This window comes from Erinaceus europaeus, chromosome 17 (assembly GCF_950295315.1).
Source record: "Erinaceus europaeus chromosome 17, mEriEur2.1, whole genome shotgun sequence".
In the NCBI taxonomy this organism is placed as follows: Eukaryota; Metazoa; Chordata; class Mammalia; order Eulipotyphla; family Erinaceidae; genus Erinaceus; species Erinaceus europaeus.
In genome coordinates, this window is record NC_080178.1 from 6,274,357 (window position 1) to 6,292,050 (window position 17,694).

General features: G+C 38.6%; 3 protein-coding genes and 1 non-coding gene across 4 annotated transcripts in view; all 4 read right to left on the minus strand.

The window, feature by feature from the left end:
- The window catches only part of LOC103110369 (olfactory receptor 5M9), a 1,647-nt gene extending 962 nt beyond the window's left edge, over positions 1 to 685 (minus strand). The window contains exon 1 of the mRNA XM_007519542.2: positions 7 to 685. Coding sequence (XP_007519604.2) covers positions 7 to 685 — 679 coding nt within the window. The remainder of the gene's footprint in view (positions 1 to 6) is intronic.
- Positions 686 to 6,744: 6,059 nt separating this feature from the next.
- On the minus strand, positions 6,745 to 7,827 carry LOC103110370 (olfactory receptor 5M3-like). Its single transcript, XM_007519543.2, is given in 1 exon segment — positions 6,745 to 7,827. A coding segment is annotated over 1 exon segment (948 nt). The 5' UTR covers positions 7,693 to 7,827.
- A 4,083-nt stretch (positions 7,828 to 11,910) lies between these two features.
- Positions 11,911 to 12,074, minus strand: LOC132534099 (U1 spliceosomal RNA). Its single transcript, XR_009545787.1, has one exon. It is a non-coding gene; the product is annotated as a U1 spliceosomal RNA (small nuclear RNA).
- A 3,907-nt stretch (positions 12,075 to 15,981) lies between these two features.
- On the minus strand, positions 15,982 to 16,920 carry LOC103110371 (olfactory receptor 5M5-like). The gene has a single exon (XM_007519544.2). The coding sequence runs from the start codon at positions 16,918 to 16,920 to the stop codon at positions 15,982 to 15,984; it is 939 nt and encodes a 312-aa protein (XP_007519606.2).
- Between the last annotated feature and the right edge of the window lie 774 nt (positions 16,921 to 17,694).

Sequence of the window (17,694 nt, forward strand, 5' to 3'; positions counted from 1 at the left end):
CGGAGCGCATGCGTAGCACAGCCACCACGATGAGGGCATAGGAGATGAGGACCACCGAGAGGGAATAGGTGAAGTTAATTCCAGCAATGACAATCATCGTGTATTCCTTGATGTGAACCCCTCCACAGGCGATCTTGATGAGAGGAGGGTCTGCGCAGTAGAAATGATTGATTTCAAAGTTCCCACAGAAGTACAAGCCATAGGTCCACAATGTACATATTAGACTAACAGAAAATCCATAGATATAGGGGACAGAGATGAGTCGAACACACACCGTCCTGGACATCTTGCTACCGTAAAGCAAAGGGTTGCAGATGGCCATATAGCGATCAAAGGCCATCACGGCCAAGATGTAGACCTCCACATGGACTAGGGCGATAAAAAAGTAACATTGCACTAGACATCCTGCATAGGAAATGGTTTTGGTCTTGGATAACAAGTTTTCCAGCATCTTTGGCGTGACGTTGGAAGAGAACCAGACGTCTACAAAAGACAGATGACTTAAGAAAAAGTACATGGGACTCTGAAGCTGGGGACTGACGGAAATCAATATGATCATACCAATGTTCCCTAACAGAGTGATTGCGTAAACTACCAGGAACACCGTGAAAAAGAGAACTTGGAGTTCCTGACGACTGGTCAGTCCTAGAAGAATAAATTCAGTCACATCCGTGAAATTAGGCATGACTTTCTTACGTACCAACTTTGCATTTCCTAGAGAGATGGTTAAAGATAAACAAGTGTGATCCTTTTGTTCCTTTAACTTTTGAGTCATCTATTATTAACCCACACCATGCAAATATCAATGCAGAGTTTGCACAGTATACAGACCTAGTCATGCAGTGGAAGAATTAACTCAACGGAGGGAGGAATTACTGGCCTTGTCTGAGATTTTTGGTTTGACTTCCTGCATCACCTGTACCAGAGAGTGCACTATGATGCTCTCTCTGTCTCATAGATATTAAATTGTCCCATATATATTAAATTTAAACAATCTTGGAGCCAGATGATGGTGCACCCACTTGAGCACACACACTATAGTGCACAAGGACTCACGTTCAAGCCCCTAGTCCCCACCTGCAAGGGGAAAGCTTTAAGAATGGTGAAGCAGGGAGTTGGGTGGTAGCACAGCAGGTTAAGCACAGGTGGCACAAAGCGCAAAGACCTATATAAGTATCCTAGTTTGAGCCCCTGGCTCCCCACCTGCAGGGGAGTCATTTCACAGGCAGTGAAACAGATCTGCAGGTGTCTATCTTTCTCTCCCCTTCTCTGTCTTCCCCTCCTCTCTCCATTTCTCTCAGTCCTATCCAACAACAACAACATCAATCATAATGATAACAATAAAACAACAAGGGCAACAAAAGGGAATAAATAATAAATATTTTAAAAAGTAAAGCAGATCTGCAGGTGTCTCTCTGTCTCTCTCCTCCCTTCTCGATGTCTCTAGTCAATAATAAATTAATAAATATATTAAAAACAATATTTAAAGCTAAGAAAATGGCATAATCGTAACTATCTCCTTGAATAAATGTTAGAGATATTCATATCAATTTTTACCAGTTTCTTTTCTGAAAAATAAGAAAGTTTACCTACTATGGGTATTTAGTATGGGACTTAGACATTTTGACTCTCCCTTACCTGTAGGGGGACCACTTCATGAGTAGTGAAGCAAGTCTGTAGGTGTCTATCTTTCTCTCCCCCTCTTCAGCTCCCCTCTCTGTCTTCCCCTCCTCTCTCCATTTCTCTCTGTCCTATCCAACAACGACAACATCAGTAACAACAACAACAATAAAACAATAAAGAAAACAAAAGGGAATAAATAAATAAATATTTTTAAAAATTAAAAAAAGGGCCAGGCTGTGGCTCACCTGGTTGAGTGCACACATTACAGTGTGCAAGGACCTAGGTTAGAATCCCTGGTCCCCACCTGTAGGGGGAGAGCTTCAGAAGCCATGAAGCAGGTCTACAGGTGTCTCTCTCTCCCTCTTTATCTCCCCCATCCCTCTTGATCTCTGGATATCTCTATCCAATAAATAAAGATAATAAAAAATTTTAAAAATAATAGTGACAACATCCTTGATGGACTAGAAGGACTTTGATTGACTACGGAATTCCATGGAACCACTGGTCAGTCCACACATATAGGATCAGATGCCCCTATGACTTTTGGGAAAGAACTAATTAATTTCTGCACATTATATATCAAAAGCAACTCAAATGGCAAAAGATATAGATTGCAAAAAAACTTAATTTTATTACCCCTTTGAGAATTCCTATGAATAAAAATAAAAAGATCAAGTTAATAGATCAATTATTTCCAGTGACACAATTCTCCCCTAATTTCATCCACACATATTTTCATAAAATCTGTGAAAATCGGTATTCATTGTAGACAAGAGTGAGAGGATAGAAAAACATAGAATATTTCTGTGAATCTTCATTGTAATAATTACAGACATTTCCTATTTCTAGCTATGGAATAAAAACATGAACATAAATATATATACATATATATATATATATATATCCAGTAGTATAATTACACACACAAACACACACACACACACACACACAAACACTCATACTGTGATAACAAATATGTGTACAGTTATGGTATTTGTATCTTTTTCAAAGTAGGAAGAAAATGATAATAAATGGCTGTGGGAATCTATATTGCAAGGAGTATGAATCTTCAAGCTTACCTTCAGAGAGGAAAGCAACAAATGATAATGTCTCACTATTTAAATAGATTCTGGAATATTGAGAGCATTCTGATCATTCCCCTGAGGTACCATAGGAGTAATTATGAAAGAAATAATGACTAAAACTTGAGAAACATCTCAGGGGTGACCAGAAGCTTAGGTGTGTTAATTAGAAGAATATATCTCTATTAGAGGTCTAGGCCCATCATATCAATGTGGAAATCCCAGGATTCCATGACTAGAGCCCCAAATGATGGGGTGGTCTGGTATTGACCAAAAAGGCCATCCTTAAAGTGCATCAGCCTTTTGCCCTTACCCAGATTTTGTAGACCAGCTTACTTTGTTTGATGAGGTTAGATTTAAAGTGATTGAGAGGAGTGAAGTAGGGGGTAGGAGAGGAAGGTAACTAGGTCTAAGTAGTAAATATTTGAATAGGTCATTTATGATGTCTTCTTTGGGTCTTTCTACTTGCTAAATTTATCAATGTGTCCTGGAACCTCACCTCTCCAAAGCCCTGCTCTACTAGGGAAAGAGAGAAACTGGCTGGAGTTATGAATCAAGCTGTCAATGTCCAGGCTCAGCAGAGAATCAGTTACATAAGCCAGACCTTCTACTTCATGCACTCCATAAAGTATTCTGGGCCATACTCCCAGAGGGATAAAGATTAGGGAATCTTCCAATGGAGAGGATGGGACACAGATAACTCTAGCGGTAGAAATAGTATATAATTATACCCGTTGTCTTACAATCTTGTTAATCATTATTAAACCATCAACAATTTTTTCAAGAGAATATATCTGAAAATAAACTAAGATATCAAAATCTTTGACATAATGGTATTATCTTTTATACCTCCCCAGGGTTCTCCTCTCTTTAACCCACACTTGACAATTTCACAAAAAAATCACTTTGAGGTTGTACTATATGTAACATCTGCCACTCAGACCACTTCTTATTCTAGTAAGCAAGTCAGTTCTGACAGATGATCAATCACACAGCATATATCCTGTGTCTCTCACAGTTGGTTTCAAGGTGGCAGATATTTCAAAGGTAGAGATCACTTGGAAAAACTTGAGGGAAGGAGAAGTAGAATTGGAAGCCATCGGTAGAGTAGCTGATCACAGTAGAAGTTGTCTCCCTGCATTCACACGTTTTGGGGAGTCAAGAGCGTAAACTTTGAGATCAGATCATAAAAATTGGCTTGGAATAGAGAGAGATACCCACCAGGTATATGCCCGGTGCTACCTATGACCCCGGATTGAGTTTCAGCTCTGCATGGGAAGTGCAACAGAACGAACAGTTGGACAGCAGGTCTCAGGAGCTACCTCTAATATTCCTCTCTCTCTCTCTCCCCCCATGTGTCTCTTGTATCTTAATATAAAGTCTTCTAGGGTAGCATAGCCATTCATTTGTAAAGGCTCCCGCTCTGCAATTTTCAACTAAAGTATTTGTTTTCACAACAGACCGTAATCTGATTTTAATATCACAGTGATCTGATTTTAATTAAATATTGAAGTGACTTTGTTTTCTGCCATATAGGTTTCAGGGGCACAACATTGGATTTCAGTGTCTGTATAACTCACATTGTAATCCACTGTCATGCAGTTGAATTCTTTCACATCTTTGCTCTACACCCCGAACCTACTGTCAATCCAAGTTTCAGAATGAAATGTTTTTTTTTCCTTTGCTTTGTTCTGTTATTTTCCACACATGGATTCTTTAAGTCGTTTATGTATGTATGTATATTATGTATGTTTGTACATGATAGCAGTGGACAGATCTTGAGAAGGGGGGGATGGAGAGGGAGAGAAAAAGAGGCACTTGCAGTCCTGCTTCAACACTTGTGACACTTTGTCTCTGCAGGTGGGTGCCAGGGGGTTGAACTCTGGTACTTGCGCATTGTACCATGTGTTCTCTTGGCTACACCATTGTTTGGTCCCCACATATGAGTTAAGTCTCATGTTATGTGACTTTCTCTGTCTAATTTAGTTCACTTATAATAAATTCCTCAAAGTCCACCCATGTAAGCAATCCAAATAACTTTAAAGTCTGTCTATGGTGTGTGTGTGTGTGTGTGTGTGTGTGTGTGTGTGTTAATAAATTTATTTGTATTTCTGGTTCCCCTTGAGGAGAACAAATATTCATAATTGAATGAATAAAGTTTTCTTAAACATATTAATCTTTGCAGAGTTATATATTTATAAATAAATGTGTAAGTATTAAATTGCACAACTTAAATGTGGGAATCACATTTCCTCAGTTATGAATTCTCCACACAAAACTGAAAGCGTGATAGATTAATCTACGTAAGGATACACAAACTTTAATAAAGTCCAAGTCCAAGTTTCAAAGTTGTTGCTTCATATTTGTGTCATGAAATATGGCACAAGAATGATAACAAATTAAGCTTGTGTCATGTTTAAATGTATTCTTCGCTATATTTCTTTTTTCAGAGGCAGAAGCAACACCAGAGAGAAAGAGAGAGCGAGGGAGAAAGAGAGAGAGAGGGAGAGGGAGAAAGAGAGAGAGACAGAGAGAGACAGAGAGAGAGAGAAGATACCATAATAGCAAAGCTTGCTTCAGTGTTGTGGGCATGGAAGGGGTTATATCAGAGGGTCATACACAAGACAGGTGAGTGGTCTATCTTGCCATCTCTATATTAGTTTGGTGTGGCCATCCATTGTAATAGCAAACAGACTACTCTAAATAACTTATTTTATTAAAAAATATTTTAAAAGATGTCAATACTGTATTGTAGCCATAGATGATAGATAACACAAAAAATGCAAATAGACATAGGGAATCAATGCAATTTATTAAGTGAAACCTGGAGAAAATGGAGTTCAAAAAAATAGCCCCCTCAAACATCTGTTCTAAACACTTTGCTAGGACACTTGAGATGTGACAGCCTGGTCACGAAAAACTTGACATTGAAAAGTGGTAGTTCCTAAAATCTGCAAAAGAAGGACACTTGGCACGCCATTCTTAAATATGAAGACAAATAAACAAGGTGGGATAAATGGAATCTTTATATTTACATGACGATTTAAATAAAGTGCTGCTATTTCCAAAGTGGTCTCTGAACACACCCTCTCTACTGACTGAAAGAAACACTTAAGGAGCTTCATCACCATTAGTGAGGCGAAAACCTTTAAGTCATCATACTAGAAAATTTAATAAAGCATGTGCTTATTTAATTTGTAATAAATTGCTTTAAAAAATATTTATGTTATTTATTTATTCCCTTTTGTTGCCCTTGTTGTTTTATTGTTGTAGTTATTATTGTTGTTGGATAGGACAGAGAGAAATGGAGAGAGGAGGGGAAGACAGAGATGGGGAGAGAAAGATAGACACCTGCAGACCTGCTTCACCGCCTGTGAAGTGACTCCCCTGCAGGTGGGGAGCTGGGGCTTGAACCGGGATCCTTATGCCAGTCCTTATGCTTTGCGCCACCTGTGCTTAACCCACTGCGCTACAGCCCGACTCCCAATAAATTGCTTTCTAAATGGAAAAATCAATAGGTACTCCCTGGGCTCATTAATTTTGGGACCGGGTGGTGGTACACCTGTTTGAAGGCACATGGTGCAATGCAGAAGGACCCAGGTTCAAGCCCCTAGTCTCTACCTGTAGGAAGAAAGCTTTGCAAATAGTGAAGCAAGGCTGCATATATCTCTTTGTCTCTCTCTTTATCTCTATCTCCCTCTTCCCTTTCAATTTCAGGCTGTCTCTCTCCAATAAATAACAGCAATAACAATAAATAAATAAATAAACTTACTGATTTCATCTTAAAATATGGAAACAATTTTTATTCTCATTCAATATTTGCGCAATTTCATTAAGAATATCTGTGGATTTTAGTTGACATGACCATTTTAATTAATACATGTACGACTTTTTATTTAATACGCTACCTTTTCATCTCCACTGATGTCTTTTAATAAACAAAATTTTAGCTTTTGAAAGAAAAAAAAAGCTTAGCAGTGCTCTAAACAATAATAACGAGCTATGAAACATTAGCATTGTGAAACATATTTTTTTTAATTTATTTCATTTTAGTTATCCATGTTCTGTGGAGCACTTTTCTCATAGCTTCTTTCACATCCTTGTTCCTGAGGCTGTAGATCATAGGATTAAGCATAGGAATTACTGTGGTATAAAACACAGCCACCATTTTCCCCTGTTCCACAGACTCCTCAGTGGGACGCCTAAGATACATGAATATCAAAGTTCCGTAAAAGATGATGACAGCCATGAGATGGGACCCACAGGTGGAAAAGGCTTTCCGCCTCCCTTCAGCTGAACGCATCCTCAGAATGGCAATGAGGATGAACAGATAAGAGATGATAATTACAGTCAGAGACTATGTAAAGTTGATGCCTGCCAGAATGATCATTGTATATTCTTTTACAAAAGTCCCTGCACAAGCCATTTTAATGAGAGGTGGGTCTGCACAGTAGAAGTGGTTGATCTCGATATTCCCACAGAAGTATAAGCCGTAAGTCCATAATGTGGCCGCCAGGCTAGTCAGAAAGCCATATACGTAAGGGAAAGAGATCAGCCGAATGCAGACAGTCCTTGACATCCTGCTTCCGTAGAGCAGAGGGCTCCCAATGGCCACGTATCTATCAAAGGCCATCACAGCAAGAATGAAAATCTCTACGTGGACGAGGGCAATGAAGAAAAAACATTGTACTAGACAACCAGCGTAAGAAATCGTTTTGGTCTCAGACAACAGGTTTTCCAACATCTTAGGGGTAACGTTGGAAGAGAACCAGATATCCACAAATGAAAGGTGACTGAGGAAGAAGTACATGGGACTGTTAAGCTGTGGACTCACCCTAATTAACATGATCATGCCCGTATTACCCACCATGGTGCCAAGGTAGACCAGAAGAAAAATCACAAAGAAAAGAACTCGCCATTCCCGATGACTGGTTAGTCCCAAAAGAATAAACTCTTTCACATCAGTGAAATTGAGCATTTTGTCCATTCCAAGTCAATATTTCCTATAGATTTCTGTGGTAGCTAAAAAAAAAAAAAAGAAAAAAAATACATTCTCAATCATACATATAATAATTAGTTGATCCATGTAGCTATTCATTCTCTCTTTTAAAAAATATTTATTTATTTATTCCCTTTTGCTGGGCTTGTTGATTTATTGTTGTAGCTATTACAATTGTTGTTGTTGTTATTGATATAGTCATTGTTGGATAGGACAGAGAGAAATGGAGAGAGGAGGGGAAAACAGAAAGAAGGAGAGAAAGACAGTCACCTGTAGACCTGCTTTACCGCTTGTGAATCGATTCCCCTACAGGTGGGGAGCCAGGGCTTGAAACGGGATCCTTACACAGGTCCTTGCGCTTCGCGCCACCTGCACTTAACCCACTGCACTACCGCCAGACTCCTATATTCATTCTCTTTCATTGCTTCCTTTATGAAGAGTCTAGGACTACGTTTTGCCATTCATTTTAGCAAATCTTTCTTAAACACTTACTATGCAACCTAACAGACTCTGAATATTCATTATTGAGATGAGTAGTACATAATATATCTGAATATACATAGAATGCAATATTAAATATATAAATACAAATGCAGTGCTAATATATACAAATTCAAATGGATTACATAAAAATTATGCAAAATGTGATTGAAACAGAGTAACACTGACTGCTGCAATTAGTCAAGTTAACAAGACATCTCTTTATATTTCATGTATTTATTTATTTATTTATTTATTTTCCTCCAGGGTTATTGCTGGGGCTCAGTGCCTGTACTACGAATCCACTGCGCCTGGAGGCTATTTTCCCCCTTTGTTGACATTGTTGTTTATTGTTGTTATTGTTGTTGTCGTTGTTGGATAGGACAGAGAAAAATTGAGAGAGGAGAGGAAGACAAAGAGAAAGAACGAAAGACAGAAACCTGCAAACCTGCTTCAGTGCCTGTGAAGTGACCCCCCTGCAGGTGGGAAGCCAGGGGCTTGACCTGGGATCCTTTATGCCAGTCCTTGCGCTTTGTGTCATGTGTGCTTAACCCGCCGTGTATCACCCAACCCCCAACAATACAACTTTTAAACATTTTTTTGTCCCCAATATTGACATGATTTGTAGGTTCATTATATTAAAGATGGTCATTAATTTACAGAAGGATAAGTTTTTTCTTACCATAACTAACAATAATTTTACCATATCCTTTTTCATTCTAAAAATATTCTTCATAATTAGAAATGAATTAATTTATCAATCCATGACTTCAGATAAAATCACTTGCAATCTAATCTCAGTCTCAGTCATTTAAATTCAACATGAGCAAACCAATCGCAGTAGACATCAATGTCAAGTATGTAAGGATAAACCACTTATCCTCATTCGTATATTATGCACGTCATTATTAAATCACTAATAAAAATGAAAAAAGGAAGAAGGGAAAAAACAGATTACAGATAAACTGCACACAAAACAGCACACAAGTTTTACATGTACTAACTTTTGAGAAAAATCAACTCACTAAACAAGAGATTGATTATGAACTTTTTTTTTCAATTTTGCTTGGCCTTAAAATTTTCTTTTTTTTATTATTGTTGTAGTTATTATTGTTGTTGTTACCAATGTCGTCATCATTGTTAGATAGGAAAGAGAGAAATGGAGAGAGGAGGGAAAGACGGGGGAGAGAAATATAGTCACCTGCAGACCTGCTTCACCGCATGTGAAGCGACTCCCCTGCAGGGGGGAGCCAGGGACTCGAACCACGATCCTTATTAACTCCGGTCCTTGAGCTTCTCACCAAGTGCGCTTAATCGGCTGCGCTACTGCCTGACTCCCTACCTTAAATTTTTCTAAATCATCAGGCTGGGGGTAGGAATAGACCTGCCAATGCCCATGTCCAGTGGAGAAGCTATTACAGAAGCCAGAGCTCCCACCTTCTGTACCCCATAAAGATCTTGGGTCCGTGCAGCTAGAGGGCCAATGGAAAGGAAAGGTTTCAAGGGAGGGGATGGGACATGGTGTTCTGATTGTGTGAAATTGTACCCCTCTTATCCTATTGTCTTGTCAATATTGCCATTTTATAAATGAATTTTTTTTAATAAAGGAACTTTTTAAAATAATTTTTTACATTTATTTATTTAGTTTCCCTTTTGTTGCCCTTGTTATTTATCGTTGTTGTTGTTATTGCTGTCATTGTTGTTGGATAGGACAGAGAGAAATGGAGACAGGAGGGGAAGACAGAGAGGGGGAGAGAAAGATAGACACCTGCACACCTGCTTCACTGCCTGTGAAGCGACTCCCCTGCACGTGGGGAGCCAGGGGCTCGAACCGGGATCCTTATACCGATCTTTGTGCTTTGCACCACCTGCGCTTAACCCGCTGAGCTACGCCCGACTCCCATAAGTGAAATTTAAAAAAAAATTCTCTAAGCACATACAGCATTCGTTTCATCATGAAATTTTATGAAAACATATTTACAGAAGTATGCTAAGTACGTACAGTTATGAAATTCACCTCTGGCATGAAAAAAGTCCATTAGTGGTTTATAATAATTAAGTCTCTATAATAGTATTTATCATTGTTCCTCTATTTCTTCTGTGTACAGCAATGCATACAATGTCATATGTGGAATAAAGAGCATTAGTGCTGCTGTTAGTTAATAAAGAAAAGTAAATGCAAATTGAATATTTTTCTATGAAAAATAGAGAGGTTTTTCACACCAACCTGAGAACAAAGATCGATATGTCCAGTAAAGGTGCTGAATTGAAAACTGCATGGTATTTGAAGGACAGTTAGCAATTAACCCAGCAGAAGTGAAACTGGAAATCCACTAGAGACATTTCCCTTCAGTCTATGCCTTCAAAGAAAAAACACCAGTAAATGTTTGCCCTGGAAACGACCCTTGAGGAATTCTGTCTCTAGAGAAAAAAAGTTTGTAATAACAGATTCCATGGCTTTATTTTTGCTGGTTCTTAAATTGTTTCTGTAAACACTCTGTTGTGAGTCAGATACCTAAATGTCTTGATTTGCATCATTCTAAACTCAAACTGTGTGACACAAAACTATCAATATGTTACCTGTACCTGTGTTCTGCCTTCATGTTTTTGACCATATAATTTCCCCAGTGAAAGGCAAAACAAGGTTAAATTAAAATTATAGTACCTCAAAGCATGATAAATTCTCTTTTCCCCCTTAATAATTATTTTTCCATAGGAGTATACATTTTTCTTTTTAAAACATATAGTGATTTGTAAGACTATAGGATAATATAAAATATAGATTAACATTATTCCCACCACAATAAATCCGTGTCCCGACACTCATTCCCCTACAAAGGAGCTTAAATTCTACCCCACCACAGAATGCAGAGTCTTTTACATTCCTGAGCTACTCCAAACCCAGTCCAATCTGTCTTAACTTGCTCATCTCTTAAGCAAGAGAAAACAGGAAGCTTAAGTGTAATAATCATCCTGTAAGAATATCGATGAAGTAAGTACTTGACATCTTCAGTCAGACATATTGCTAAATTTAGTAAATACTAGTGAAGTCATAGGCCCCTTGGAATACACCTAAAATAGACTTCCTAGTTTCTTCCAACATGAAGACCCCAAATATCATTTGCTATATTCTTACCTCTAGGTTCCTGTTTATTAGACAAATTGCTCTGCTTAATGTTTTTCAGCCATCAAGTTGCAGATGCTACTATAACACCAACCTGACTTCCCTGGAAAAAGACCTCACCAATGTGTCCTAGAGTCCACCTCCCCAGAGCCCTGCCCCACAAGGGAAAGAGAGAGACAGACTGGGAGTATGGATCGACCTGTCAACTCCCATGTTCATCAGGGAAGCAATTACAAAAGCCAGACCTTCCACTTTCTGCATCCCAAAAAGAATTTTGACCCTTACTGCCAGAGGGTAAAGGAATAAGGAAGCTTCCAATGGAGAGGATAGTATGTGGGAATTGTGTGGAATTATACCCCTCTTATCCTATGGTCTTATCAATCATTATTAAGTCACTGATAAATAATAATCAAAAGAACACACTATCTTATGCAGGAGAATCAAGGTTCAATCCTCAGCATAATATGAAAGCACAGTACACAGCCCCAAAGTAAATACGAGGAACATGGATCTTTGTTGTGGTATCTTTCTGTCTCTCTTGTTCGTTTCTTTCCTCCCTTCTCCTCCTCCTCCTCCTCCTCCTCCTCCTTCTCCTTCTTCATCAGAGGAGAGCATGGATGCAGTCCCCCACTACCACAAATTACACATACAAGTTTCCCATATTTGGGGAAATCACAGGGGTCAGCACATCTGGAATGTGATGGATAAGCTGCGCCCTGGGAAAACCACCCTAGTGATCATGGTACCTCCCCTGTCAGGTAAGTCTCTCTCTCTCATTCTTTATTTCTCTATATATGAAATTAAAAGGGGGGAACAATAAGTCTACCTGGAAAGGTGGAATTGTGCTACCCAGGCAGGGAAAAAATCCATTTTTATTTTTGTCTCTCTCTGTAACACACGTTACAATAGTTTTCCGGATGCTTTGATAAACTCAGCTTGTGAGGTGAATTTCTGGATCACCTGTCTTTGCCTATTAAGTGCATAATATGCAGTAGTGCAACATTAATATTGGCTGACTAGAATTATAACAGCGTTAGCCTAAAAAAAAGACACTCAGCTGACATTTTAAATAAATGATTATAGATACCTGAAGATTATATTCCACTTACTCTTAACCATAGCAACTGACGTATATGAAAATTATCCCTGTACTAGCAAAATTGCTTTCAAGTGAAAGACATTTAGATGATCTGGTTTTGTTGAATTTATATTACTTTGACAGAAAGGTTATAAAGATATCTGAACTGTTAAAATCCTATTCCATTAACTTTTTTATTAGAAATTTAATAATAACCGATAAGATTGTGGGATAAGAAGGGTACAATCAGTTCCCATCACCAGAGTTCTGTATATTCCTCTGGGAGTATGGACCAAAGATCTTTATGGGAAGCTTAAGGTGGGAGGTCTGGCTTCTGTAATTGCTTCTCTGTTAGACATGGGCATTGGCAGAGGAATCCGTACCCCCAGTCTGTTTCTGTATTTCCTTAATGGGCAGGGTTCTGGAGAAGTGAGGTTACAGGACACATTGGTGAGGTCATCTGCCCAGGAAAGTCAGGCTGGCATCATGATAGCATCTGCAACTTGGTGGCTGGAAAGCATTACGATATAAAGCAGAACAAATAATTTCATTAAAGCAAGACTGCAGGTGAAAGGAAACATCATCCATCTTATTCTGTGCTTAAACCCACATTCCTTCTGCTAGGTGCTTTTTCTCTCACCTTATAATAATTAAAGGTTGGGGTAGATAGCATAGTGATTATGCAAAGAGACTTTCCTGCCTGAGGCTCTAAAGTCCTATATTCAATCAGCTGCACCACCATAAACCAGAGCTGATCAGCGCTCTGGTTTAAAAAAATGTGCTGGGTGGTGATGCACCTGGTTGAGTACATACATTACAGTGCAGAAGGACCCAGGTTTGAGTCCCTGGTCCCCACTTTGCAGGGGGAAATCTTTGTGAGTTGTGCTGCAGGTGTCTCCCTATCTCCCCCTTTCCCTGTCTATTTCTGACTGTCTCTATACAATAAATAAAGATATCAACAAAATAAATAATAATAATAATAACTCAGAAAGTGATTCTAAAGACTGGAGCATCTAACATTTAGAGGTTAGGAACCAGGCTTCTAGAAACAGCCATGCAACCCAATTGTAACTTTTTCATGGTTTCCTGGATTTGTAATTCCTCACACCTTATGGTTTTCAATTCATTAAAATTTGTGAAATTGTATGAAAACTTTAGGACAAGGGATTGTGAGAGTCATGTGTCACTGAGAATCACAAGTCATCTCTTCTGTCAAAGAGTATAATTGTACATTTGCTTTTATTTCTAAAACATTTTAAGAGACAGTATCAATCTACAGAGAAGATAGAGAAGAGAGGCCACATTCACTCTTCATCAACATTAGCAAAATTAACATATTTTATTACTGATTCACAACAGTAAATTATTTAAATATGTTCTAACTGGGAGAAGTCATATTAGAATCAAGGGCTGAGATGATGAAGGAGCTGGCTAAGAAGGACTAGGAGTGAATCATTTACTGCACATGAATGAAAGTCAATGCTGATATATAAAAGCAACAAAATCAAAACATTATAGATGGTAACACGGCTTCTGTAAAATAACAGATGAATGGTCTTTCATTTAAAGAAAACATCTGAAAAAAGTCTATGTACCATTGATTTGTTTTTGTTTTAGTCTTCCTTCGAATTGGGTTGAATCATCAAAGATGTCCTTGAAGTTTAGATGGGAAAGTATTTTACCAATGTTTTCACCCAAATATTTGACAGTTTCTGGTATAACATCCAGGTCCTTGATCCATCTGGAGTTGACTTTACTTTCTGGTGAGATAAAGTGGTTCTGTTTCATTCTTTTGCATGTTTCAACACAGTTTTCCCAGCACCATTTATTAAAGAGAGTTTCCTTTCTCCATTTAATCCTTTGGGCCCCCTTATCAAAGATTAGATGTCCATAGGTGTGGGTATTTAGTTCTGGGCTTTCTATTCTGTTCCACTGGTCTGTGTGCCTATTTTTGTTCCAGTACCATGCTGTTTTGATGATGATGGCTTTATAATATAGTTTGAGATCTGGGAGTGTGATGCCTCCATTTCTGTTTCTTTCCCTCATGATTGTTTTGGCAATGTTAGGGGTTTTCTGGTTTCAGATAAATGATTGTAGTTTTTGTTCTATACTCTTAAAGAAGCTTGGTGGTGCAAAGCACAAGGACTGGCATAAGGATCCCAGTTCAAGCCCCAGCTCCCCACCTGCAGGGGAGTTGCTTCACAGGTGGTGAAGCAGGTTTGCAGGTGTCTATCTTTCTCTCCCCTTCTCTGTCTTCCCCTCCTCTCTCCATTTCTCTCTGTCCTATCCAACAATGATGACATCAATAACAACAATAATAATAATAACTACAACACTAAAACAACGAGGGCAACAAAAGGGAATAAATAATAAATATTTTTAAAAAAAGATTTGTGTATACCTATGGTCATAGCAGCACAATTTGTAATAGCAAAACATATATATATATATATATATATATATATATATATATATGTTATTGAAATGTTGAATTTACCTTCTTCACCCCATCCTGGATGGAGCTTGAAGAAATCATGCTAAGTGTGATAAGTCAGAAACAGAGGGATGAGTATGGGATGATCTCACTCATAGACAGAAGTTGAAAAACAAGATCAGAAGGGAAAACACAAAGCAGAACCTGGACTGGAGTTGGTGTATTGCACCAAAGGAAAAGACTTTGGTGTGGGGGTTGGGGGTGGGGGTTCTGGTCCTGTAACGTGATGGCAGAGGAGGACCTAGTAGGGGTTGAATTGTTACTCTGAAAACTGTGAAATGTTATGCATGTACAAACTATTGTATTTTACTGTCAATTTTAAACCATTAACCCCCAAATAAAGAGATTAAAAAAAGAAAAGTTCATAACCCCCAAAAAAAACATTTGAAAAAAGTTTATATATCTACTGCTACCATATTTTGCCAATGTATAGAAAACATTTTTTTATAAATTTGTGATTCCTAAATAGTCAATGTATGTAGAAATAGTGTATCTGAAGATAATTTTAAGAATGCTTCAAGTGCCAAGCTTGTGCACTGTAACAGGTGTAGCAATGCCTGGCCCCCAATACTACAACATGTATGCTTGACAAAATCCAAAGGTAAAAATATTTAAAGACTCGGAACCAAGCTGTGGCCTAACTGCTTAAGTGCACACCTTACAGTGCAGAAGGACCCAAGTTCAAGCGTCTGGTTTTCACCTGTAGGGGAAAAGCTTCATGAGTGGTGAAGCTGGGTTGCCGGTACTTCTCTGTCTCTCTCCCTCTATCTCTTCCCCATCTCAATTTCTCTCTGTCTCTATCCAAAATAAAAAATAAATACATAAAATATTGTACAAATCTCTAAAAAAAAGGTTTAATGACTCAATAATAAAAGAAAGCCTTGAAACCAGTGAAAATAAAATGAAAATTAAATCTCAGATTTTCAGAATGTGTATAGAAATAAAAGGCAATGGGCTATAACTGAAACATCTCTACCAATGTGAAAGATCTAAGCATTCCTGGGAAGAGAAATGGTTAATATAGAATTATTAAAATGGATCAGGGGAAGCAAAGCAGGGCATCATAAAAGTGGCATTCTAGGGTAATAATAAGAGCTTTCCCTATTTCCCCACTCCTTGTTGCCCTAGGGCCTTTTTCAATGCCTCTTTGACATCCTTGTTCCGGAGTCCATAGATCATGGGGTTCAGCATAGGAATCACTGTGGTGTAAAACACAGCCACCATTTTGCCCTGCTCCACAGACTCCTCTGTGGGGCGTCTCATATGCATGCAGAAGAGGGTCCCATAGAAGATAGTGACCACTGTCAAATGGGAGCCACAGGTGGAAAAAGCTTTCCTTCTCCCTTCCGCAGAACGGCTTCTGATGATGGCCCCAAGGATGAACATATAGGAGGTGAGGATGATCAGGAGGGACTGGACATTGCTGTATCCAGCTACGATGTACATGGACAACTCTTTGCTGTAGGTGTCAGAGCAGGCCAGTTTGATCAGGGGAGGGTCAGCACAATAGAAGTGGTTGATTTCATTGGCACCACAGAAGGAGAGGTTGTAGGTCCTCCAGGTTTCCATCACGCTGAGGCTGAAGCCATAGACATAAGGGACGATGACCAGGTGCACACAGACACTCCTGGACATCTTGCTGCTGTAGAGCAGGGGATTGCAGATGGCCACGTAGCGGTCATAGGCCATGACGGCCAGCATGCAGTGCTCGGTCAGCACCACAGCGATCACGATGTAGCACTGCACCAAGCAGCCCGCATAGGAGATGGTCTTCTTCTCTGATAAGAAATTCTCCAGCATCTTGGGAGTGACATTGGTGGAAAAGCAGAGATCCAGAACAGACAAGCTAGAGAGGAAGAAGTACATGGGTGTGTGCAGCCGAGGGTCAATTTTGATGAGCACGATCATGCCGAGGTTTCCTACCACGGTGATGACGTAGACCCCGAGGAACAGCACAAAGAAAGCCACTCTCAGTTCTGGACGGCTTGTCAGCCCCAAGAGGATAAATTCTGTTACTTCAGTGTAGTTTCTTCTGGACATGTCTTTTTCTCATAGGTGGGACACTGGTCTTATTATCTAAAGAGATATATATTTTTTAATTACTGAAACACTGACAACATTTTATACTGTATTGTGTATTGTGCAAATTTCCCAAAGATAACATATTATTGAATACTTACATAATTAGATATGAATAGGTATACCTGAACGTAAGCTTAAATTTTTCTTCAACTAGTTGTTTTCATTCAGTAATATTTATAATCGCACTGTGTAATTCCGTTGGAAATTATGAACTAAATTATAATCCATTCCAATATTTTGAGAATGTCTGTAAAAAAAAAGATAACTTGAAAATGATTATAAAATGGGTAGCAGATATCAATGAAACAAATATATAAATTCCTAGATCTCCTATTTACATGTATCAATAAAGACCAATGTTGATTAGACCTTGAAGATGACATTGAATATGTTTTCCATTTGAGCACTGAGGAACCTTACCAAGTATAATTTGAAAACAAGACAAAAAAATCCATTTAATTTTTGTATGTGATATCTGTGACATGCAGATATCTAATAAATTACATATGGAAACTCATGTTTGTATGGGATCTACAACTTGTATGTATGACAAAGCCAAAAGTTTTTAAACTTTGAGTTGGGGCTCAAACCCAGGTCCTTCTCAGGGTAACCAGTGTGTTTAGCCAGATGGGTCACTGCCTGGCCCCCAGTTCTACATTCATGCATGAAGAATCTAAAAGTAAAATAGAAAGACTCAATAATAAAAGACATCCTTGAAATCAGTGAAATGAA